Consider the following 25,465-nt stretch of genomic DNA (forward strand, 5'->3'; position numbering starts at 1 on the left):
ATTATCGTACGATTTTTAAAAAATATGACAATTATTTTAAAACGGAAGAAAGGTAGATATTTTAGAAAAAATCCTTTTTGGCTAGAGAATTTGGCGAGAATAGTAAAATAACATATTTCACATTATGTTATTTTATTTTTTTGAACATTTTACCCTTTTAACTTTAATATCTTTTAATTAAAAAAAAAAAAGATCAGTTTATTTTAAAATAAAAAAGATATTATAGATTTTTAAAATTTCTGGTCAAGTTCTGGGCAAATTTTCTGGTCATTTAGCATTATTCGATATTCTACAACTGTCATGTACATAGCAGTAAAACAGTAATACTAGTAATTAATGACTGTTCTTGGGGACTTCTGTGCTCTAACATTAATTACTTTTGGCATTGAATTAGAAGTAAATTAAAGTTGTTGCTCATTGCTTTAACTTTTCAGTCGTGAAGAATATGCTCCAAGCATATATAAAAGTTACTCGTCTTTTTTTAATTATAAAGTGTTACTTTTTCTGACCTTATGTTAAAATAGTATTCTCCCGTTTCAACTTATGTGACATTATTTAATTTAATATAAAATTTTAAAAAATAAGATAAATTTATACTCTAAAATAAATTTTAAATATTTGTATGAATAAATATTTTTTTAAAATTGACATGCTTTTCTAGATTAACTAAAAACAAAAGAATGAGTCAAAGGTAAAACATGAATAGACTTGTGATTTCCACACGATATTTGGTACTCACTTTGAAGTCTGACTAAATTTGAATTCACGCTGGAAAGTTCTATATTGTGCGATAAATTGCACCCTAACAAAGGTGACTCTCAAATTTAACATTGCTGATTAAAAATAAAGTAATATTTATCATTTGTCGATAAAAATGAATATCTTATGAGATTAACATAGAAAAGAGTAAGTAAAAGTGAATGGACGGATCATTTTAATTCAATGAAAATAACAAAAATAGAAAGGGAAAACAAAAAATGGGAATGGGTTTGACAGAGGAGGACAGATGATTTTTTGGTAGGAGCAATAAATGAGAAGAAATACAAATGGAAGAAAACTAGCGAACCGATGGACATTTGGGACTTGAAATTTTCAAAAGTCACACGCAACAAATATCTATGCCCTTCACTATTCCATCTAATTTAATGTACCAAAAAATGCACAATGAATAATGCACACCTATAACCAACAACAAGAGTTTGATGGATGAGTAAATGCCCCCTCATTTCGAGTTTTGACTATGAAATATAATAAATCTTTTTTTATGTCAATTCATAGGGTCTCAATACGAGAATTGGATATCGGATGAGAGAAAAAGAAAGAGCATAGCTATAAGGTTCATTTGCAATTTAGTCTTTATTTTGTATTGGTTTTTAGTTTGTCCTTCGAGGTAAATATTTTTTTCGTGAGACATAAGTTTATATTTTTGCATTATAATATTTCATAACTTATGCTTTATACCTTTAAAGAATTTATACGTCGCTAAATATAAGTTCAAGTGTTGACTACAAAAGTTAAAGACCAACTCATTTGAAGAGCAAATTATGCGATTAAATGTGGATCATTTGCACTTCTTCCTTTCTTAATAAATAAAAGTTTATTTTTTTCATATCACAATGTTCTACGAGTTATACTCAAATATCACTTCAATTTCCTTAGAACTTATAGTCTATTAGAAAGAAAAAATTAAAGATCGTGATTATATGTAGGTATAAGTGAGCACCCGTTGAGGGCATAGAAAGGCAATTGATGTGTGGTTTAAAAGAAAGTCAGCTTTGGTTAAAAAGGTTTTAAAACCAATTGATTGTTTCACAAAAACACAAGAAAGTTAGAGCTGGCATCTACCCTACCTTCCTTTCCTCCATAAAAAGCTACCTAATCAAAAACTCTAAAAAGTTGTTAGGGAATCAATTTTTAGTTTCACTTTCACTTTCACTATGCACGGGCCTAGGTCTTGTTTGGTTAAGCAAATTACAAAAAAAAAATAAAGACGACTTCATTCTGAGTACACGACTCGAAGCCTCTTGTTAAGAATTGAAAGTACTTAGTGCCCATCACAATCTTTAACCACCATTGTAACGATGATGCAATTGGTATGTACCAGAAGATTTCCTTATGTGCTATATCGAAAACTTCTAATTTATTTAAGTAATTCATATAAGTTAGATTAAAATTAACATTTTTGTAAAAGTACATTTTGAATTTTTTTTAAAAAAAAAACAAACACGGCTTAGTGACCATTTGGTTCACATGTAGCCAAATGATTTGAGGCTTACAACTAAAAGCCTTTTTAAGTAATCATTTGGTTCACATTATCACATGTAGGGTTATATAAGAAAACTAATGTGAATGGATTGTTATGTTAGTACTTAGTAATGAATAAATTAATTATGAGTAATTATTTACTCTGCAAAATTCTATGTTTAAATCACTTGTAATTTTATTTTATTTTCTTATAAATTTTCATGTAACTTAAATACTACGTAAAAAAATCTTTATGTTTATTTTTCTTCAAATCTCCGATCCGCTCTCGCTCGCCGCTTAGTTATTCTTGTACCCACAATCAAAGGAACCCATCAAATTGAATAATAGTACTAGTACAACTTTTGTACTAGTGATGCTTTTCTTCCCCTATCTTTTTTCTCAAACTTCTCTTCCCCATTCATAGTGGAGAAGTATTATACACTATTTGTTAATTTATTTATATTTTGTGATTTTTATTTTCTATAATATGAATATATGTGAATTAAATCCAATGGCCAGTATTAATCACTTGATTGCAATCAATTCAAACTTCAATTATGATATTATATGTAATGTTGGGTTCCTACCAAAACACTTGCCAGCTCCCCTCTTATTTAGACTCCAAATTTCTTCTGTTTTTATTCCTCCCACCCCACCTCTTAAACCTATCTTTATCATCATTTGATTACACACCCATTTCTTTCCAACAAAAAAAAAAAAAAAGCTTCATGAAAATTCTAGAAATAATTAAATAGACTAGCAAAGGCAAATTCAAAAATTATATCTATGAATTTTGAAGAGAAAAAATAAATTTACTCAGTTTTCCATAATTAAAAAATTATTAAATTCGATTGAATTCATAACTAAAAAAACTAAAAGTAATTACCCCTTTAAAAATTCTAACACCAAAATATCACTTGTTTTTGACTAAACCAGTAACATTAAAGAGGTAATTATTTTTAATACTATTCAATTTTTACAAAAAATCTAGTAAATAAAAATAACTTATAGTCTACTTGATCAAACTTAAAAAAATGCTCCTTAGTGTGTATTTTTCTGAAAATACTTTTTTTTTTCTAGTTTTCTATAAAACAATTTATGTTATTTCCTAGAAGCAATTTTTAAACACTTCATTTCACAAGAACAAGCACTATTAACCTTCCAAAAGCTTCATCAAACAAACTATAAATTGTATTATTATTATTTTAATTTTAATGGACTAAATTTTATATATTATTCTTTATGTTAAATTCTCTTTTTTAGTAACTTCACATTTTGAAGTATTTGAATCAGTTGATAAAATTTCTGGTTTTTACCAATGTGCAGCATCTCCAGAAACTTCAACAATGGTGACAATTCTGAAATGAAAAAAACAGAAACAGAACAAAGCAAAATCGAAATTCAAAAAACTGTACTTGATTCAATTAAGCTATTTCTCATAACAACATCCACCACCCAGATTCAGAAGTAAACGGAAAAAAAAAAATATTAATACGATTCAACACCAATCATATCAAACTACTCCTATAATCTATCAAGCATTAATAAAAATAAAGTTGAAATAATTTTAATTATGAATTTCTTCAACATGGGTTACTTTCAGGTGGATTGAAGAACTCCGGCTCCAGTTTAGTTCTACAAACCGGACAAATCGGATTTTTCGAAAGCCAAGTATCAGCACATTCAAGGTGAAATCCATGGTTACAACCCGGAACAACTCGAGCAATTTGCTCGTTCTCAATTTCATCCAAACACACCGCACAATCGTTACCCATTACCAATTCGTTCCCAGTAATTTTCGGTAGTTTGTCCAACTGAGCAGCAGAAAGACCCAATTCCTGATTCGTCTTTTCGTTATGGTAATTTTCGGTGCCAGGGCCGGCAGACTGGTAAGCAGCAGCGTACCAGAGTAAACAGATGTAGACTAAGAAAACAGCGCTCATTCCAACACAAGGAAGAAACAGAGCGAGAAAAACAGAGACAAGCATTGTTTAATTTTGAAAAATGACTAAAAATATATATTTTACGGCGGGTGGCGGAGGTGGTGGCGCCGGAGAAGAAGAGAAAGAATTAAAGAATTGAGTAATTGGCACACCATGCTGCAGAGGGAAGATTCATGGAGGAATGATGAGGTATTTATATACAGAGAAATAAGGCCGTGTTTGGATGGAAAAGTTTAAAAAGTTAAATTTAATAAATGAGTTAACACCTGGGGCTGACCTGGGAATGAAATGGGGCTGAAGAAGTAGTGACGTGTAAGAAGAAGAGAGGTAAGGGCTGTTACATTGGGAAAAACAAAGATAAAAATAAAAAAGGAAAATAATTTGGAATTTGTAAGGTTCCAACTAGTTTACGAGTTAATTACTTAAATACGCTTTAATTTATAATGTTACATATCTTACTAATTTTGGTGTGTCCAGATATGTTCAAATATGTCTAGATACATGTATATGAATACATGAGCTCAAATTACATGTAATTTGTTTTAGATACATTGTATCTATATAGATTCACATGTATTTGGGATATATAACAAATATCGCTCGTCTCCCTTGTCTCCCTTTTCATCTTGCTTTCCTCTCTTCCTATTTGTGTGTATCTGATATCAAAAATACATGTATGTAAGTGTATTTTCCTCTATATGTGGTAGGAAACTGTTAATTAGTGATAAAATACATAATATTTTTAAAATATAAATAATATGTACTTTCTTAACTAATGGTAAAATACGTAATCTTTTGAAAATATAAGTAATCATAGTACATATGACAGTAAATTATATCTAATTATGTAATTTTTTGTTATATTTTTTTGTTCAAACATAACTTCAATATTAAATTATGTTCTCTCAGTTATGTTTCAAATGTTATTCTTCGTAAACATAAATTTATTCATAACCAAACATCTATTAATTTAATGATGACATTAGTAATAATAGTAAAATTGTTATGAAAAAAAATCAGGAGGAATGAGTAATTAATAACATTCTACATATTATGACAGTATATATTTGTCTATCACTATAACAGTTGATTGGCGTTATCTCACACCTTGCTATCGACTAATAAAATTGGTTTCACCTCTTTTCTGAAGAATGTTTTAATTATACCCCTAATTTGAGTCGAAACTTATAAATACAATCAAATCAACTTTTCAACAAGAATAATATTATTATAGAAAAAAGAAATTACAGAAAGAATGAGTAATACTAATATTTTAATATTACAATTTTGTGACAATAGATATTTGACTTATAAAGTGAGAGTTGACGTCCATCCCACGTCTTGTTATCACATAACAAAGTTAATTTTACCTTTTTTATACGAATAATTTAGTTATACGCGTAGCTTAATTAAGTTGAAATTTATAGGTACAAGCAAATTAACTCTTCAAATTAATTACGTATATCTATTCTTATAAAGGAAAAATAATGGAAACAACTCACATGGATAGTTACGTTGCATTCACATTATTAGATGGTAAAATTTATCCCTACTCAAGGTTTATATGAAGCATATTAACATATACAAGATTGTTTTGCATTTATCAACTAATTATAAATTATGATTAGGTGATTCGTATGTGTGCTACCTTTAATTTTAACTATTGAAATTAAACATTTTAGTTTTGATATAAGAATATACCAAATGCGAAGAATATTTAACCAAACATGTGAAGAACGTAAAGAGGACTACATTCAATCACCAAGTCAGTCAATAATGATTAATTCAAAGACTAATAATTTGACAAGTTAAGAAAAACCTCTCGAACCTATCATATTCATATCGGACAAGAGAATCTCAAACGGTCGAGAAGAATCTAAGTGTCCAAGAGACAACTCAAACAATAACTAGGTCGTAGCTATGTAATAGCTGAAAGCCTGAAACTGACGAAAGTCAGAAAAGCAATTATCATCCGTTCATTATATAACACCCCCCACCCCACTCCCACCCCACTTCCTTATTATTGTAATTAATCGAATTCATATGATTACACACGACTCTATACGTATTCTCTATCAGTTAATTTATCATTCATCTGATTATGCACGACTCTACTCTACTATTTTAATGGAGTATAAAAAATCTACATATATGAATTATTATTTTTGAATTCTAGTTTCTTAGATCAAACGACACGTAGGAGTTTAGAGCCACATAGGTAGAGTATTAATTTTTAAATTACATTCGTTTTTTTAGTAAAAACAAAAAAGGAGACACCCAAACAGAAATTTTGGCAGCAAAAGGACGCGTTGCTTGAAGGTCAAGGAAGAGAACAAAAACTTTCCTCCGCAACACATGCACTTAACTTTTATGGCAACCCCACATATACGTCAGTTTTTTTATTCGATGTTCGATATATTTATTTAAATTCATACTTAATTTAAATTCTCATCACTTAAAATTTGTTTAAATAGAACATTTCATACTCATTATTCAAACACGATGTTACTAATTTAGTGCAGAGAAATCATATTGAAATTATAAATTTAATATTTATATATATTAATAAACCCCTTAACACAAATATATTATTAAATAATAATTATTTAGTTCGATTGAACCTGTACCTAAGCTTCTAGCTCTGCCCCTCAAATGAGGGGTATTGTATTTCTTTATAGCGCATTTCCAAAATTTTTTTCCTTGTCGTTGAAATTATTTCTATTCTTTTTTGTGCTTTTTGTGCCTTTGTAATCTCTACACCGCTAGTGCCTTTTGCTTAGTTGTTTGCCACAATTATTCTCCCTCACTATTTTCCTTATTTATTTTTATTTAATTTTTTTTCTTTTTTTAGTATTTACCTATATAGCTCCTTCCTTTTTGTTTCCTCTAAATTTGTTTGAAAGTACTAACGTATGTATTACAACTTTATTGTAGTGGGTGTCAGTTTATTATCACAATTCAATTTATACATAAATTTGTGTATGTTGTAAGCACCAAGGGCCGTGCTAAAACAAATAAAACTATTTTTTCTTCATTAAAACTATGTTTTCTTTAAATAGGGTCTCCATGCTTTGGCCAGTCATGGCTAATGAAAAATGGCATAAAAATTGGAACACCGCGAACAAATCAGAAATGTCATTTTAGTTTTTGTCACATAAAACGAATCGTCTAGTATTTTTGAAAGCTATTCTATCTCAAACTAAAATACTCTTATTTAATGATTTCCAATAATTAGAACGTTTCTAGTTAACTTAGTCAATTTCTTAATACATACACATACATATATTTGAATAGAAATTATCGAGTTTATATGAAGTCAGTATTACTTAATTACATTGTTGATACGTACTACATGGTCTAAATATAATAATATAGAGGATGTCTTTCTTTAATGTAGTTTCTATTTCTAAGTGACCTTATTATATACTACTATGTTTATTCAAAAATATGTCCTAGGACCCCTATATAACCTTTGTTCAATTTATTTTTTCAAACCAAATTAATTAAACGGATTCCTTAGCTAGTCACCTGAAAAGAAAATAAAAAAGCACCCACTTGTGTGGATTTCAAAAAACTTTTGAAGAGATATTTAATATTAATAAAATATACACTGCTTTTTCTTTACGGCAAGAGTTGGAAAAAAGAAAATATTTTTTATTTTGCTAAACTATGCAGGTGTGTCGAGTTTATTAGTCCAATACATTTTAGAGATTAATAATTTGAGTTGATAAAAGATTGGTCTAAGTGCTAGCTAATTACCATAAGAGTTTCTTTAAAGTGATGATTAATTTAGAATTAAGGGTACGAATCCATTATTTCACATAACCTACGGACTAAAACAAAAGTTATTTTCAATTTGTTTGACCACTAACATACTGCCCTTCCAAACAACTACTATATAATTAACTATTAATGTGATTGGATTTTTGATAAATTAATCAAAATATCTTTAAAGGTAATTATTTAAAACAAAATATATTTTTAATAGTAGTAGTATAAAACTCATTTTTGGTACCAAGCCAAAGATGATAAGTTTGATATATTTTGGGTACAAGATTGCCCAAGTGGGGCTCAAGTAGGAAGGGATCTAAAGTACCATTAGCCAATAATGGAGAAAGACAATTATGCAAGAGGATTAAAAATAATAATAATAATAAATAAATATATATATATATATAAAAAAGATCACACTTACCTCTATTCTTAATTAGAGGTTTTGAATTCTAATTCTGAAAGTAAAGAAAAAAACTTGTTAAAGGGAGTTGGTAAAATTCACAAATAGACCTTTTTTCAACTATGTAAATCGATAAATATTTGTTGTTATGGAGTCTCAATTCTATAAATATTGAATTTCATCTGTAGAATTTGAAACTTCATGACAATAACAAGTTTTCAAAAACAAGGTTGAAAAGCAACTAGTTAAAGAGTATTTCTACCACAATCCTTCCTTTAATAGATCGTATACGATATGAATTTGAATGAAGTAATTATATCATAACCTTCACATATCTGATTAATGTTATAAAAACAAATAATAAACAAAACAAACATAGAATAAATTATTTTTTCTAGTCTAGTACTAAGCTAAAGATGATAAGTTTGACTATTTTTTTTTTGGTACAAGGATATCTAGTTCAATTAGCAAGTGGGAATGAAGTAGGATATGATATAAGGCAAGGTAGATATGTTGGGATCAGGTGGGCATTTTTTGCTTAGTAAAGAAATAAGGTGAAGGGTCATAGTTTCCACTTAAACGATAGATAAGTTTGAAAATTTTCCTCTTATCCTTTTTGAGGCTTTGTTGTTGATAGAAAGTGTATTATTGATGTGAGAATTATACTCTTTTTTTTTTGCACGATCACTTTGGCATTTGATTTATATTTTACTATGTCAATGGGTTGGTAATCATCTCTAAGATTAGACGCATTATATGTTTATATATATATTTGGCCCTTCTTCTATTTGTTAGGCCACTATACCTTTTCTTTTATATGGACCCTTGTGTTAGGTTTAATAATCATCTAAGGTTTTGGTTGTGGATGACATAAAGGATGAGAAAAAAAATATCACAAATATCTTTTCAGTCGTGTATTTGAGAAATAGTCATTGTCTTAAATTTTCAAATTTCAGAACTGAAACGTCAAGATAAATATCATGGAATTTTAGTTCTGAAATTTGAAACTTTGAAATAGTGGCTAAAGTGGTTAGTGGGACTATTCGTATAAATGAACGAGAGTTAAATAAAAGGAAGATAAAGAGGATATGATTGACCATATTATGTTATTCTTTTCTGTATTGTTTCAATTTTAGTCTGCAAATCATATAAGATAGGTGAATTGCATTAGGCAAGCTAGATCGAAAAAGCATGTAAAGCGGTTCAAATTTGAAACCTCTCATTGAAAGATCACCTGCTCAACCAACTCAGTCACTCTTACCTATGATTAATTGATTGCTTATGAAGTTGGATCTTTAAAGAAATAATTGAATAGTCAAAAGATAATAGTTAGAGTCATAGTCACAAGTTTAAATGTTGGCTAGTTGTGTGAACATGATTTGATACTAAAACTCACAAGAAAAAGGGAGATAAAGTAAAGTTTATTTATGGATTAGTAAATGAAAGTTAGGGTGTATAAAATCGAACCGAAAATCGAATCAAATTGCAAATCGAGTCAATCCGAAAAAAAAACCCGACTAGTGATTTGGTTTGACTTGGTTTGGTTTTGAAAAAAAAAAAAACGACTATATTTGGGTTGGTTTGGTTTTAACTAAAAAAAACCAACCCGAGACCAAACCAACCCGACATTATATATATAATTTTAAAATTTTATTTTATACATAAAAATATTTACTTTGATATAATTTTTAAATATTTCTTATACTTTTTCATAGGTTTTATCTTTTAATATATTATTTCAAGTTTAAAACTTAGAATTATGAATGGGCCAATAAAGATTATAGTCTACAGATATTGGTAATTATAATAAAGCTTAAATCAAAATCAAATTAATACTAATTTTAATTTCTTTTAGTATTTTGTCATGTAACTAATACTTATTAAACTTAATTTTAGCATGATTTAGTACTTTTAAATTATGATCATTTTCATTATGACTTGTTAATTTGCAATAGTTGTTTTACGCGATTTCATTATTATTATTTTTGTTGGATATTTTAGTGTCATTAATCATATCATATTGTGTTATATTTTTAAGAAACATCTTAGATAGTTGTATTTTGGTAGGACTAAAGAAATATTTGAAGTATAAGTAAATTATATGTTTGTATGAATACTTTACCAGAAAAACCTGAAACAACCCAAAAAACCCGAAAAAATTTGAAAAAACCCGAGGTTGAAAAACTCGAGTTTTATTGGTTTGGTTTATAAATTTAAAAATCCGACACAAATGGTTTGGTTTGATATTTTAAAAACCCGAACCAACCCGGCCATGTACACCCCTAATGAAAGTAATAACACAAGTACCCTACTGATTGGGTCGTATATAAGAACGAACCACATAATAACCAAAATAATCAAAAAAATAAATAAATAATCTCCAGATGGCTTTTTTTAGGATAATATTTTTGATAAATGATCCTCTTTTTATTTCTTTTATTAAAATTTTATGAATCTTTAGACCACGGTCTACAGATTACTTTCTGAACAAATTAAAAATCTTATAACAAATATTAGATCATGATCTAAAAACGTTGTGAATTATTATCGTTTACCGAGTGTAATATTATTCAAAAGTATAATTTTTCAAGAGTTATAATTCCAAAACTATTTTAAAAGAGATAAAATCTGTTAGTAGACAATTGCATAAATCAGCCCAGAAAAAAATCACTCGAAGGCATTGCTGGGCCATTAAAATGAGAATTTGGGCCTAGGCATGTAAAGAGTCCTATTGGGCTTTGTAGCCCACAACTACAAGACTGGTCCAATTGGGTTCATTACTGGATAAATGTCACATAACACAACTCATCAAGATGCCCAATTTCAAATTTTCATTTCACAATTGAACTATGTAGTGGAAAATTTAATTCTTTTGATACACCAAGATAGTTTCTTAAGGATGAATCGGAACAAGCCGATTCCATAAGGGCCTATGGGTTAGAAGTGGCGAGGGAGACTGACACGATTGAAGTTATTGGATTGAGTATAATATTAAAGAGTTTTGCGAAATCCATACTCAACTATTACCTATAGAAGAACGAGTTTTAAGCGTATTATATTGCATGTTTGACTCAGTCTATTTTTCTCACCTCATCTTCTGAATTTGTTTCTTGTCCCCTTTCTAATTACCAATTCTATTTCTTCAATTCTACTATTTTCTTTTGTTGTTAACATTCTAGAATTGTAATCTTATGATATTGAGATCAATATAGTACATAACACCATAGTACTTGTTCGGTGAAATTCTTATTGCTATCCATTTTTGTTTACATACTTCATTTATGGCATTTTGAATTTAAGATTGATATAATATGAGTAAAATCGTGGCTTAGTAATTAATGTCCATTTTTTTTTTTTTGATGAACAACATTGATAGTCATATTGGTTATTTACGAGGAACAACACCCATTTACTTGATTTCAGTATGTCCAGATCATCATTTTGTAATCAAAGTTGCAAACTTTTAGAAGATAATATGAAAAATAAACATTCTAGGTTTCACATAAAATTGAAATTTGCTACTTCATAGTTTTAAAATATATCAATTGCAACAAAAAATTAAAATTTGATGATCAATCATACTGATATTAGAAGGAAAAAAAAATCCATGCTACTTAGAAATTGTGAAAATGATTGGATAATATCCTCTCATTTTTTTCTCTCTCATGTATATCCTCTCCACCTTAAAAAATTATATAATTTCCTTATTTAAATATCAATTACTAGAGAGTGATGTGTGTATATAATTAACTAAGTTCAAGGAACTTTCTTCATGATAATGTCCCACATATATTTAATTTAATTAATAAGCTAAAATAGTAGTAATCTAATTATCATTTCTTGAATCTCAATTTATATGATAATATTCATGTAATAAGAAAATTAAGATCATGACATTTTCAATATAGAAATGTATGATTTTTCAAAGACGTAACCGGCACTAGAATAAGTAATTACAAGCAATCTAATATTTCTATAAATCGCTTATTAAATATCTAAATTATAACAAATAAATCATCATATCAAGTAAGACGGACAAAAACATTAAATTATTTGCACATCCCATCATTCAATAATGCATAACTAAGATATAAACACACTCCAAAATTCTATCTAAAATAATATTCTTTCATTCGAATTTATACGACACTATTTGATGCGACATAAAATTTAAGAAAAAAAATAAATCTTTTTAACTTTATTATTTATATGGCTATAATCATTTATTAAGGATATTTTTTAAAATTAAATTATTACTAATTATAAAAAGATAGGAACATTTTTCTAGAACGAACTAAAACGGAAAGTGTGCTAGAGTAGTAATGATATAACCTATAGTTTATTTGTGAGAAAAATGTGATGATATATACGTGGATAAGCTTGAACTGCAAACCGGTTGGACCGGTTATATGGAGTTAGGGCATACGAGAAACTCGGCACTATAAATAAATCGAAAATGAGAGCCAAAACGGTTAGGGCGTAAACGAAGAAACGAAGCCGAAGAAGAGGGCTCTTCTTTCGTGGAGAAGAATAATACTAATCTTATCCTTATTCTTATACCAAGGTACAAATTATATACATATTTCACTCTGTTTCTTCTCAGATCTAATTGATTTTACCCTAATTTGTTTCATCTGTAAGTTTAATTTCATTAATTTTTCTGTTTTGTTAATTGTTGAGATTTGATGAAGTTTTTTTGTTGTTAATTGTTGAGATTTGATGCTTATTGATGGTTTTATGATGAATAGATGGATCGGTACCAGAAAGTGGAGAAGCCAAGGGTTGAGACACCTATTGATGCGAATGAGATTCGGATTACTAGTCAGGGGAGGATGAGAAGCTATATCACTTATGCTATGACCTTGCTTCAGGTAATTTCTATTATAAAAATGTCATTTTTTTCTTTAGAAGAATCCCCCGTGTGCGTGTTTATTTTTTTGTTTTGTTATGTTATGTGCTTGTTTATGTGTTTTGTTTAGATGTGCTAAATTTGGTGAAATTGAAGTGGCGATGGAAAAATGGTTGTTTGATTGAAAGCATCCAATAGAAGAAGATTAAAATGTGTATAGTTTCGTGCAAATATTAAATTTGTTTTTTTTCTGCTTAGGTTGTATGGCTTTTTAGAAGAATCATCTTTATGCTCTGTGTTTTGTTTTTTAATGTTGTGTTATGTGCCTGTTTATCTGTTTTACTGCGGCCATTCTGTTGTATATGGTGCTATGTGTAGATATGCTAACTTTTGCTTATAAAATTTATCAGTAATAGTGGAAGGAAACTGAAGTGACAATGGAAATGTAATTGTTTGATTGAAAGCATCACATATAAGATTAAAAGTCTATAGTTTTAATTGATTATATATTGTGAAAATAATGAAATTTGTTACTTTTTCTGCTTAGTGCGGCGCCTTGTATAAATTTAAGGTTTTTCTTGGATGAATCCTCCGTGCTCTGTTTTTTATTTTGTTATGTTATGTTATGTTATGTGCTTGTTATCTGCTTCACTGCAGCCATGCCGTTATATATGATATGCTAAATTTGGCTTACATGGTTTATTAGTAATAGTGGATTGAAACTGAAGTGACGATGGAAAAATATTTGTTTGATGGGAAGCATCTTACAGAAGATTAAAATGTGTATAGTTTTAATTAATTATATATCTTGCAAATTATGACATTTGTGTAGATTCCTGAAAAAGTTACAAAACTTAGTTATTTATACCTTGCGTATGCCTGCATAGTGTGAATTCATGTTTTTACCACTCTATAATTGATATTATCCTGCGTGGTGTCACTCTTCAGAACTTGACATCCTTGTTGTTTATGCAAATATTTGTAGGAGAAAGAATCAGAGGAGATTGTGTTCAAGGCAATGGGCAGGGCAATCAACAAGACTGTGACAATTGTGGAATTGATTAAGGTAAAAAGTGAATGTTTCTCCTATATAGTTTCTGTTGTTTCTACCTATCTGATTGCTGATGGAATTTTGCATATTGGTATGGGGCTTGTGCAGAGGAGAATTGTTGGTCTTCACCAAGTAACGTCTATTACATCCACTGATATAACTGATACATGGGAACCCCTTGAAGAAGGCCTCCTACCGTAAGTGCATATTTGAAGCTTTAGGAATTAAGATGTGTTGCTGTATGTATTGCTCTAATTATATACGTAACTGCTCTATTGGCTGCAGTCTCGAGACCACCAGGCATGTATCAATGATCACAATTACTCTCTCCAAAAAGGAGCTGGATAAGAATGCTGTTGGGTGAGTATTTTGGTCTTTACAGTCCCCCCCCCCCCAAGCACATGAGGAAGTCAGATTTCATTATTACTCATTGTTGAGTCTGTTATGTAATATTTCTATCTTGAATGCATGTGGAATTAGATCTTCCTATTTTGAAGTGCTTCTATCTATGATGTAGATGGAATTTAAAATGTTAGTTTGATAAATTATTATATCATATTACCAGTAATCGTAGGAAATATTAGATAGATGGTTGTAAAATCAGTTGGGCAGGAGGCGTTGTTGACAATATTGAAGAGTTCTTCACTTGTGTAGTCCACATTCACTGGGCCTGAGATATTTATTTCTCAAGTTCAATGGTTGTGCAAAACTAATAAATAATGTGGTCGTTGTGCATGTATTATAATTTGGTGCGAGCAAATTGGTTTGCAAAACTTGTAGGCTCATGCTTTGCTCTCGCCTACAGGTACCAACAACCATTGCCAGCAGACCAGGTGAAAGTGTCAACAGATTTTGATTATGATGGAGGTTTGTTTCATTATAAATTTATCAATGGATGCAAATGTTGGTAGTATGTGAAATGCCATGGTATTATTTGCTAATATTTGATTATTTAGAAGGATCTCCTAGTGGTGGACGAAGAGGCCGCGGTGGTAGAGGAAGGGGAAGGTCCAGAGGCTTTCCAGGTATGAATCTTTTGGAACTTTTACATAAAGGCTCTGATGATGATGTAAGATTTAAAGATATATTTCAGTTAATACCTGCAAATAGATGTTTTGATGCTTTCGGTAGTTTGCTTAGTCTCAGTGCATGGGGCTCATTGGAGTTGCCCTCTATCTGTTCAATATTAAGTTGGAGTAGAAATCCTTTTACTGTTACCTTTCTAATTATTAATTTTTAAAAAAGCAAAACAGATATCACCTTTAAATGTAAGTTTGTTCTCTTCCTTTATGTAAAACCCAGACAGAGGAAGTATGCATTGATGTCTTGGTAAAGAGATTCATTGCTGGGATAGAGGAACTATGCGTACATGTCCTGGTAAAGGGATTCATTTCTAGGGAGATAAATCACCAAGTTCGATTCACAGCAGGGTTGAAATTAGGTGGATTCATCCAATATGCCTTGGTTGAGGCTCATACTGCTCCCGACACTGTCCTGATTAAAGATATAATTCAGCTGACACCTGCAAATATATGTTTTTGAAGTAATTTTCTGAATTAATGATGAGTGCTAAGCTTTCAGAAAGCCAATTGTCAACCCTTCTCTCAGCAACATCTAGAGTGCTTGTGTGTGTGCTTTTTGCTAAGAGGTAGATTTCGATCAAGTGAGGTAATATGCTCAAAATTACAATTTTGTAAACTTGAACAATTCGTTATGAATGCTTGAATAAAATATAGGCTTGTTTGAGATATGGGGGCAGATAAATGTTGTCTTAAAGATTCTTCATGCATACTTTCACTTTGTGTTCTGAATTCCAGTTATATGTGCTTACAGTCACTGACGTTTGAATGACATGTACAAGGAGTACTCTCTCTTGTTTTTCTTCACCATATTTTTAAATGACAACGTATGTCGGGAATGATGAAAGATAACAGGGATGCTCTCTGTCGATGTGTAATTGGCTGATTTTACCGAGTGCGAGTGTAAGTGGTTATTGTTCATGACATGCTGGCTGTTATCTTATCCAGGAAATGGATTTATGCCGGCTGAGTATGATGATGGTGGGTATGATCGCAATCGGAGCTATGGTAGGGGTAGGGGTCGAGGCAGAGGTCGTAGCTTCCGTGGCCGTGGAAGGGGAGGGTACAATGGTCCACAGGATGCCCAGCAAGATGGTGGCTTCTACAATCAAGAAGCTCCCATGCAGGGACGAGGTAGAGCTTTGCTGCCTTTCCATAGTTTGTGTTTGTTCTATGGTTTATTCTGCATATTTAGTCTAGGCGCACTGCTGCTGATACCCAACTGCCCTTCCTTGCCCTTTCAAACCCAATGACCTTTATTTGATGCGATAGTTTTCCCTTCACTAGAGTAGTGGGCATTGTATGTGGTTTGTTTCATGCTGTAAACAGTTATGAACAATTTCTTGGAAATCCATGCTGGAATGGTTTATGCAATGCGCATGCTGTGGAGCTCCATTGGTTTCACAACTGAGAAGATGCATGTCCTAAGAGTAGACATTTTTGTTACTCCAACAACTGAGAAAAATTGTTAGTTATCTATACGATTTTTCTATTCTTGACATCTGTAGCTAAGATTTTTACTTTGTTGTAGGCCGTGGCCGTGGAAGGGGAACTCGTGGTAGGGGACGTGGATTCAGATCTAATGGGCCGATCCAAGGTGGTGGTGCTTAAATTGTCAAGCTTGAAGAATACAGAGATTATGTGCTATGAGTGCCTGCTCCATGTTCTATGTTTTTCATTCCTTAGTTACTCCGTGTTAACAGTAGGTTATCTATCTGTAATCAGAGTAGACTAATTATAGATTTCAGGACCGCCCGTATGTGGTGATGCTTTTTTTTTCTTTGTTTTTCTTGATATCTTCTATCTTTATTCTCTGCTTGATTAGGTGGTTGGTCAAGTGTAATTTCGTTAGTGAGCAGCACATTCTTTGATTTGTCTTTGTTTGTTGAAATGTTCAGTGTTGATCTTGTTCGTAAATTTGCCTTGTTTTTAGGTGGCAGAAGACCTCCAATTGCATATTTTCTGTTGCTCTTTATTAGCAAGTGAAATAAGTCTTAGGCTTTTACAATGACGTTGATTATCATAGATTTGTGTATGCTTCTTATTGAGCAGTGGAATATGTGACATTTACAGTGGGGAATGGTGAAATGGGCTTCTCACCTCTTTTAAAGAACTTGTGATTGTTGTTAGTGATGAGTCAGTGTTGGTTGATTGTGTGAAAATAGTTCTTGATGTTGAATTACGAATGGTGCTGCGATTCCTCACTCCTCTTTGATCTGTCTTCGGTTGTAGTGGAAGATCTTGTCGTAAATGTATTTGAGCATCATTATATGATTGCCTAAATGTTGCATGCTCTGTCGCCTTAAGTTTCACTGTGTTATAGTGCGTTTGTTTTGGTTCTTGTGAATGGTTGCTACTTGCTACTTTTATTCTTGCCGATGGGTCTACATTCATGATTCATCTGTGTGTTAATAATGTGTGATTATGGGACAGCAAGTGTAGCTGAATAGAGAAGGATGGTTATTTTTTTTTGTAATGGAAAAGTATACAAGTAAAAAAAGAAAATGTAGGATCTGTAATCATGTCTGTATTTCATATTTGGTTCGGCACAAGTAATGGAAAGATGATTTAGCTTCTTCAAAGAATTTCTTGTATCTTAATGAGCCATACAAAGGAAACATAAGACAAAAGTATTGAGATGAAGATCTTATTAATGAATAGCAAAGTACTAACAATAATTACGTCTCAGTTAAAACTAAGTTGGGATAGGATATATGTTTGACTTATTGTTCATGTCGTTCCATTTAAATCTGTTCTAATCTAAAAATACAAAAACTTAAATCTTGTGTACCTATGTGGGTTTATTAGAATTTAGTAGCTTTTGCATAAATCTTGCATGTATGTTCAGTTTCAGATTGACAATTCAATTCAGTCGATCACTAGAAGGATGAATCAACTCAGAATATGAAGTACTAAAAGATTACTATTCTCCTGTTACCGTGGTTGTTTGCACATATATTTTGATTGAATTAGTGAGATAACAGAAATAGTACTCCACTTGTTTTTCACACGAACAAATCAAGACCCTTAAACTTCAAATTCTTAATCTTTGTCTCCGACTCCTATCTCAGTCCATAAAGTAAACGTTTTAATACTTGGATGATGTAAACGTGACGATATAAAAAAGAAGAATCACAACTAAATTAACTATAGAACACATGAGTTTTCAAAAAGTCATACAAGTTGGCTTTTGTTTTTGCCAATTTAACAAGGAAATGATAATCTATATATGGAATTGTAAAATAATGGACCAGTCAATTGTGGTGCCCTTCTTTTTCTTTTTTACATCCTCTTTTTCTGCTAAATTTGTCTCGTTGACATTCTTCAATATCAGTTTCATCAAGTTTAATTAATCAACATTTTTCATAATGCAATTTGCATATTAATTTATTATTTGAATAACTGGAAACAATCATTTGATCTAAACAGATCATCAACCTTGAACCATTCAAAGTACTAATTACTCGTTTAAATGTCCAAATGATTAGCATTCATGATTCAACAGTGTTCTACTTGATAAATGTGGTGGTGTTTGACTAGTCACAAATTTAACGAACAAAAAAAGAATTTGTGATCTGAAACAAGCAATATATATTTTAGGTAATAGATTTTGTATTAGTTCTATTTGCTTTATCGGGTTTTGGATAAACTACTCAACAACATATTCAGTGTAATTTGGGGAAGTTGATGTGTATGCAGTTTTACTCCTATTTTGAGAAGGTAGACTGACTATTTCTGATAGACCGTTGGCTCAAGTAAAACATATCAAAAATTAAGTTTATAAAACAAATACAGTAATGTGGAAGTCATACTGAAAATAATGAAGAAGAGAATCGTTGCAATCAAAAAAATAGTGATGATTGAAGCCAAGGAGACGAGAAAATCAAAGAAAAAGATAGTAATAAAAGCAATATTAACAATGAAACTAGACAAAAGTCGATAACCTCACCCTAATTAACTAAGGATTGAGAAAATAAGAAAGTACTAAAAAAATATGATATACGATTTGACATGAAGGAAGTAATAAGAATTTAGTTGTCTTTACCGATTAAATATAACTAAAAAACTTAATGTTTTTTTAAATGGGAAATCATTTACTAGTATCTTTGTTTCAAATTATCCTTAATTTTCTTTTTAGTGTATTAATCAAGTAAAATATTTAAGAAGAAATTACTGATAATTCAGATAAATTTTTTAATGATTAAAGTTATGAAATATATTTTGTAAAAGCAGTGTACAAAATTTTTAAAGACGAATGGATAATATATATGGACCTGAAATATTATATTATTGGTCGTTAGACGTGATTTTCTACCAGAAATACCTCTATTCCACGTGTCTACTGTTTGTCCCTTTTGACCATTTATTATCACAAACCATATGGTAGGTATTTTTTTTAATCTAAAAAAAAAAAACAAGAACCATATAATTATATGGTGCATATTCAAAAGAGTGGACTCTATGGCCAACAATGTTTTGCATGTAAAAATAGTTGTGGTAGAATAGATACGATTCTTCGATCTTAGAATTAATTAAAGATCTTAGTTTGAAAATTGAGTATGGAATTAAATTTTGATAGAGCCAAATTCCTTATTTGTATGATATATGTCATGTAAATTTGAATTAATTAAATCATATTAATATGAATATCAGATATCAGATGAAAAACGAAAATAAAATTATGTTAGCTTGACGGTGGAGACAACAATCACATGGGTAGTTTCATGAATTTTCAATATTGGAACTCATCAAAAACAGTTTTTTTTTTTCATTCTTTTATTTTCTTGCAGGATAGAATTTTTCAATTTGATAAAGTCTAAAGACCAAAAATAAAGACATGTTTCTACTTTTTCTCCAAACACGCCGTTAATTAAGGCATAATTTGGTGTAAATTAAATGAGGAAAGACTTATTGATTAACCAACCTTATGACCAAAGAATCAAATAAATTCACAATTTTTTTTTATTAAATGGAAATGCTTTCACATTTGTGGTTGAAAAGTTAATAATTATAAGTCACTTGAAATAAATAAGTAATAGTAGGTGAAGACCTTATTTCATCATTTATATCTATTTCTTTTAATCATGTTTTGCCGATTCAATTCAATATTTATTTTTCAGAAATTTAGTTAAACATGCTATGATTAACAACATCTAATCTTCAATCAAGAACTCACGCATTATATTTTTCACGTACGATTATTAAATTTTATATTCTATAAGTAAAATCACAAATCCATCTGCCTCAAATATATAATATTTCAAAGGTGTGATATGTCCATGAATACTCACCGTCCAAGATGGTAGATTAGCAAAAAATATAATCAAGATGAATCATAGTATAATTGTCTTTTAACTTAATAAAATTATACCTAATCTGACATCTAAAAAGGGTATTTAGCAACCTAGACTTATAATATAAGAGAATAAATGCATAATTAATATTGTTGTTATTATGTAATTGGACCACATAGACAAGTATAGAATAGTATAGTAACTAAAGAAGGGCCTAAAAACATAAACATGTGCAATACACATGAGTATGATGGGACATATGCACGTAATGTCAAAGCAAAGCCATGTGAGGTTGCAAAATTTATATAAATTGACAGAAAATATATTTATATTTTATTATATTATCCTAACAGAAGCATTGAATAAAATCACTTTCTCAGTTTCAATTTATTTGCCTTTAATTTCATTGTCACTTGTATTTGTTTGCTTTGGTTATCACATTATTTTGTTATCGTTACTTTTCTTTCTTATGAATATTGTGTACTACTTCAGTTTATGTGTTTCCTTTTTCAAGCAGCTTTAAAATACTTTATTTAAGTTTGGGTATGTCGAAACAACCTCTCTATTTTTATGAAGTAAAAGTAACATCTACGCTTATTCTCGGACTGCCACTTGTAGAATTACACTGAATATGTTATTGGTGTTATTGTTGATGTTGTTTTAATTTGTTTGGCTCGATTCAGAATCAAACTAACTAATGATCGGTGTGTGAATTTGAATATAGAATTTCTAATTATTATTATTTAAAATAAAATTTATATATTTAAAAATTACATAAAAATACTACAAGTCTTTATAATTAATAACTCTATTTTAAAAAAAAATATGATTCAAAAGAAATATTTTAACCATTCAAATAGTAACTAAGAATTTAAGACAAATAAATTAAAATAGAGTCACAGAGGGAGTAATATTATTTGTTGCACAAACAAACAAGAATTCACATTGGAAAAAAATAAGATAAAATTGAGACAAAATTTTGAGATGTGATTTTGATCTACAACTGATTCTGTGATGGGAAAAACCATGTGGCTAGGAGAATAAGTTTGATATATTAGAACATGGCTCATAATTGAATAAGATCATGACATTTTTCTCATTTTTATACACTAAAATTACTATTTAAGAATTATTTGTTTTTTGTTTTCCATTCACCGACATCGCCAAATTCACTTTTTCCCCATAATGTTAAAAATTTAACTCAAATATACACACTGTTTTAATCTACTTTCTCGTAAATCTTTATAAAGTTATCGAATTTATAATTAAATCATTGAGTGTAGTTTTACATTCGTAACATTATTTTATATACCTTAAGATTAAATATGATCAACGTAAAGTTAACCCTTACAGGGTCAGACTCAACAATGTGATTTACGAATTCAACCGAACTAATAGCTTAGATTCAAATTATATATTTGTTGCTCTAATAAGTAAAAATTATTACTATAATTTAAATTTCATAAACTAAAAATTTCGATTTCAACCTTTAATGAGTTGCAATTTCTTTTTAAAAAATAAACGTGGTGTCCTTTTTTTCTCCACAAACAAGTTGCAATGTTCACATGTGAGGTTGTTTGCATTAAATAGCCAAACTTTCCCTATAAAAGTATCAGCTACTTTTCTTGGCTTAACCATTATTTCTACAACACATACCATTTCTTCTTCCTCAAATTTTCTTCTATTTTTCTTAAGAAAATGGCCAAAATTGGCATTTTAACATTAGGTTTCATATTTGTTTTTTGTAACATTTTGGTTAGTACTGCAAATGCCTTCTCTGCTTCTGGATGGATGAGTGCTCATGCTACTTTTTATGGAGGATCTGATGCTTCTGGCACAATGGGTTAGTTTTGCAAAATTTTGTATATGAAGCATTACACTTGGTTTGCTCTGTTTTATACGACACTCTTTTCTTTTTAATTTGTTATATAAATAATATATAATTTTATCTCTAATCATGACATGCTACTCTTATAGCTATAGAAATGTCGTGTGTCATATTTAAGACCATAATTTTTAGGTATACTTTTGATATGTCATGAAACTCTTTATATTGTTTTAAATTTCATGTTCCTTCAAATATTTTATGAAATCGGAATTTGAAACTTGCGAATTTGTAGTTTTGGTCTTTTTGAGTCACTAGATTCTAAATTGATTGTATACATAAATTTCTTGAGTCAAATATAAAGTATTAGTCAAATTAGTGAATTCTGTCAAACTCGCTTCTTACCCTTTAGCTCTGTCCATCCCTCCGTCAAATGAGAGAGTAGTGAAAAAGATATGGATCTTTTTTAAAAGCCCAAATTTTATTTTTACGGAAATTTTGTGCTCAATCAAATACCGTCCTACGAAATAAGATAGTAGGATAGTAATAATGATATGAATTTTGATTATTAACAAATGATTGTTTGGAACAGGGGGTGCTTGTGGCTATGGGAACTTGTACTCAACAGGTTATGGTACAAACACTGCTGCATTAAGTACTGCATTGTTCAATGATGGGGCATCATGTGGTCAATGTTACAAAATTATGTGTGATTATAATCAAGATTCTAGATGGTGCATAAAGGGAGCATCTATTACAATTACAGCCACTAATTTTTGTCCACCAAATTTTGCACTTCCTAGCAATAATGGTGGATGGTGCAATCCACCAAGGCCACATTTTGACATGGCTCAACCTGCTTGGGAACACATTGGTATTTACAGAGGTGGCATTGTTCCTGTCATGTACCAAAGGTACCCTTTTCTTACTGTTCCGTCAGTTTTAATTTGTTTGTCTGGTTTTAATTTGACCTGAAGTTTAAGAACGTAAAAAAGATTTCTGAATGTAGTGGGCTTAAGTTAAAGATATATAGAACAGATTACAATGTTTTTAAATATTGTGGTCAGTCTTAAACATGTCATATAAAATTCAGAATTAAAGAATTGTCAAAAAAGAAAAAGTGACATTTGTTTTGAAATGGAAAAGTAATAAACAAATCGAAATGAAAAGAATATGATTTAAGGTTGTCTAGTTTATCCCAAAAAAATATGATTTGTCGAATTTGTTTAAGCTTGAACGAATTGATATATCCATGGGTCCCAAGTTGGATGGGCTAGATTATAAATGTAACATTTGCATAAATAACCACTTTTGCGGCTATTTAAAATTTGTCCTCTAAATAGCCTAGTGGGCGATATTTTGTCTACAAAAAGGAGAACTCGTCCAACTACTTTTAAAGACAATTTATTTCACTTAACTAACACTGAGTGAATTTAAAGAGTAGCCTCAAAAATAGGCTATAAAATTAAAGAGGTATAAATACTTTCATTATTTAGCCCAACTTGGCCTGTTTATCTTGATTCAAAAAAATTCTAGATGGATTATGCCTCAACCATTTTAACACGTTCAAATTCAACTCAAACCACATATTTTGACACAATATTTACTTATAATAATAATATATCCAGTTAAATTAGGCTAATAGTGTAAGAGTTCTATACACTATTCATATACTATATACATTTCAATAGACAATATATACTATCAAATCTCTTTATAATATCATTTGTCCTGATATGTTGACCACTATCATATAATATAACATAGCATGAAATACCAATTTTTGTGAAAACATGTTGCTATCAACGATAACAGTTATAGAGAAGTCTAACTGTAACGTAATATTTGTGTGTTTGCAGGATTCCTTGTGTGAAAAAAGGTGGAGTTAGATTTACAATAAATGGAAGGAACTATTTTGAGCTATTAATGATAAGCAATGTAGGAGGGGCTGGATCAATTCAATCAGTACAAATTAAAGGTTCAAGAACCAATTGGATGGCAATGGCTAGAAATTGGGGGGCCAATTGGCAATCAAATGCATTTCTTAATGGACAATCTTTGTCATTTAAGGTCACAACATCAGATGGTGTCACTAAAACATTCTTAAATGTTGCTTCATCCAATTGGCAATTTGGGCAAACATATTCAAGCTCTATTAACTTCTAATTTTTTTTAAAAAAAAGTCGAAAAGTTCGGGATTTGAAGTTTATGAGTTTATATATATACGTGTGATAGGCAGCGGCGTGCTTACTGTTTTACTGAAAGCAGCCCGCCCCCTTCCTCTGTCTTCTTTTATTCGATATTCGAAATATACTGGCTCGATTATTGATGAAGTAAGTTCATGAACTCTAGTCCGAAGGTGCTGGAAACATAACTATATTTGAAATTTATTGTGTGTATGTAGTGTAGTGTGAAATTTGAAATTTTTATTTTTTATATATCAAAAGAATTACAATAATTAAGACACTTTGTCTTTGATGCAAATGTTTGTAGGTGTATCAAACATATATACTAAGCTTGTATTGTAATAAGGTCATGTTATACATATATTTTATCAAATGTTCCTATGTTTTGCTTCAAAATTACTCTCTTCGTCTCTAACTATTTGTTATAAATTCTAAAATTGTCTCAACTTACTTGTCCTTGTAGAAATTCAAGATGATTTTTTTTTCATTTTACCTTTAGTATATAGTAATTGTTTTGAAGACTATTGATAATACTTCAATTATGGAGTAATGTCACATTAATAGAGTAAAATATTTAATAAAGAGAAATTATTCTTAAAACATAAATAAATGTTAAAAAAAAACAAAATCCTTCTTAATTAATAAATACTTTTTTGTAAGAAACATGTAAAAAAAAAAAAGAAATACATCAGATAATTAAAGATGAAAAGAGTAATTTCTAAATTAGTTAGATTAATAAATTTCTAACACAATATAATTATTACAGAAAACCCCATCCACAAATGAGTAATAATAGCATTCCACTTTAAAGTAAAGTGAG

General features: G+C 29.9%; 3 protein-coding genes across 4 annotated transcripts; 2 read left to right on the top strand and 1 right to left on the bottom strand.

Annotated features, from left to right (window-relative positions):
• Positions 1-3,644: 3,644 nt before the first annotated feature.
• Positions 3,645-4,369, bottom strand: LOC125854412 (E3 ubiquitin-protein ligase ATL23). The gene has a single exon (XM_049533946.1). It carries the CDS (start codon positions 4,230-4,232, stop codon positions 3,828-3,830), a length of 405 nt encoding a protein of 134 aa, XP_049389903.1. The 5' UTR covers positions 4,233-4,369; the 3' UTR covers positions 3,645-3,827.
• Positions 4,370-12,767: 8,398 nt separating this feature from the next.
• LOC125854404 (uncharacterized) lies at positions 12,768-17,257 on the top strand. 2 transcript variants are annotated; one of them, XM_049533938.1, is made up of 9 exons: positions 12,768-12,925; positions 13,110-13,232; positions 14,196-14,276; positions 14,370-14,458; positions 14,547-14,621; positions 15,067-15,128; positions 15,218-15,286; positions 16,289-16,474; positions 16,872-17,257. In XM_049533938.1, the coding sequence occupies exons 2-9, from the start codon at positions 13,110-13,112 to the stop codon at positions 16,949-16,951; spliced, it is 765 nt and encodes a 254-aa protein (XP_049389895.1). In that variant the 5' UTR covers positions 12,768-12,925; the 3' UTR covers positions 16,952-17,257. The 2 variants fall into 2 exon arrangements, with proteins under 2 accessions (XP_049389895.1, XP_049389896.1); XM_049533939.1 differs by having other exon boundaries at positions 15,221-15,286.
• A 4,975-nt stretch (positions 17,258-22,232) lies between these two features.
• Positions 22,233-24,628, top strand: LOC125854403 (expansin-A11-like). The gene is made up of 3 exons (XM_049533937.1): positions 22,233-22,477; positions 23,052-23,373; positions 24,319-24,628. Exons 1-3 carry the CDS (start codon positions 22,333-22,335, stop codon positions 24,623-24,625), a joined length of 774 nt encoding a protein of 257 aa, XP_049389894.1. The 5' UTR covers positions 22,233-22,332; the 3' UTR covers positions 24,626-24,628.
• The last annotated feature ends 837 nt before the right edge of the window (positions 24,629-25,465 follow it).

The sequence above is a fragment of the Solanum stenotomum genome, chromosome 2 (assembly GCF_019186545.1).
Source record: "Solanum stenotomum isolate F172 chromosome 2, ASM1918654v1, whole genome shotgun sequence".
NCBI classification, from domain to species: Eukaryota; Viridiplantae; Streptophyta; class Magnoliopsida; order Solanales; family Solanaceae; genus Solanum; species Solanum stenotomum.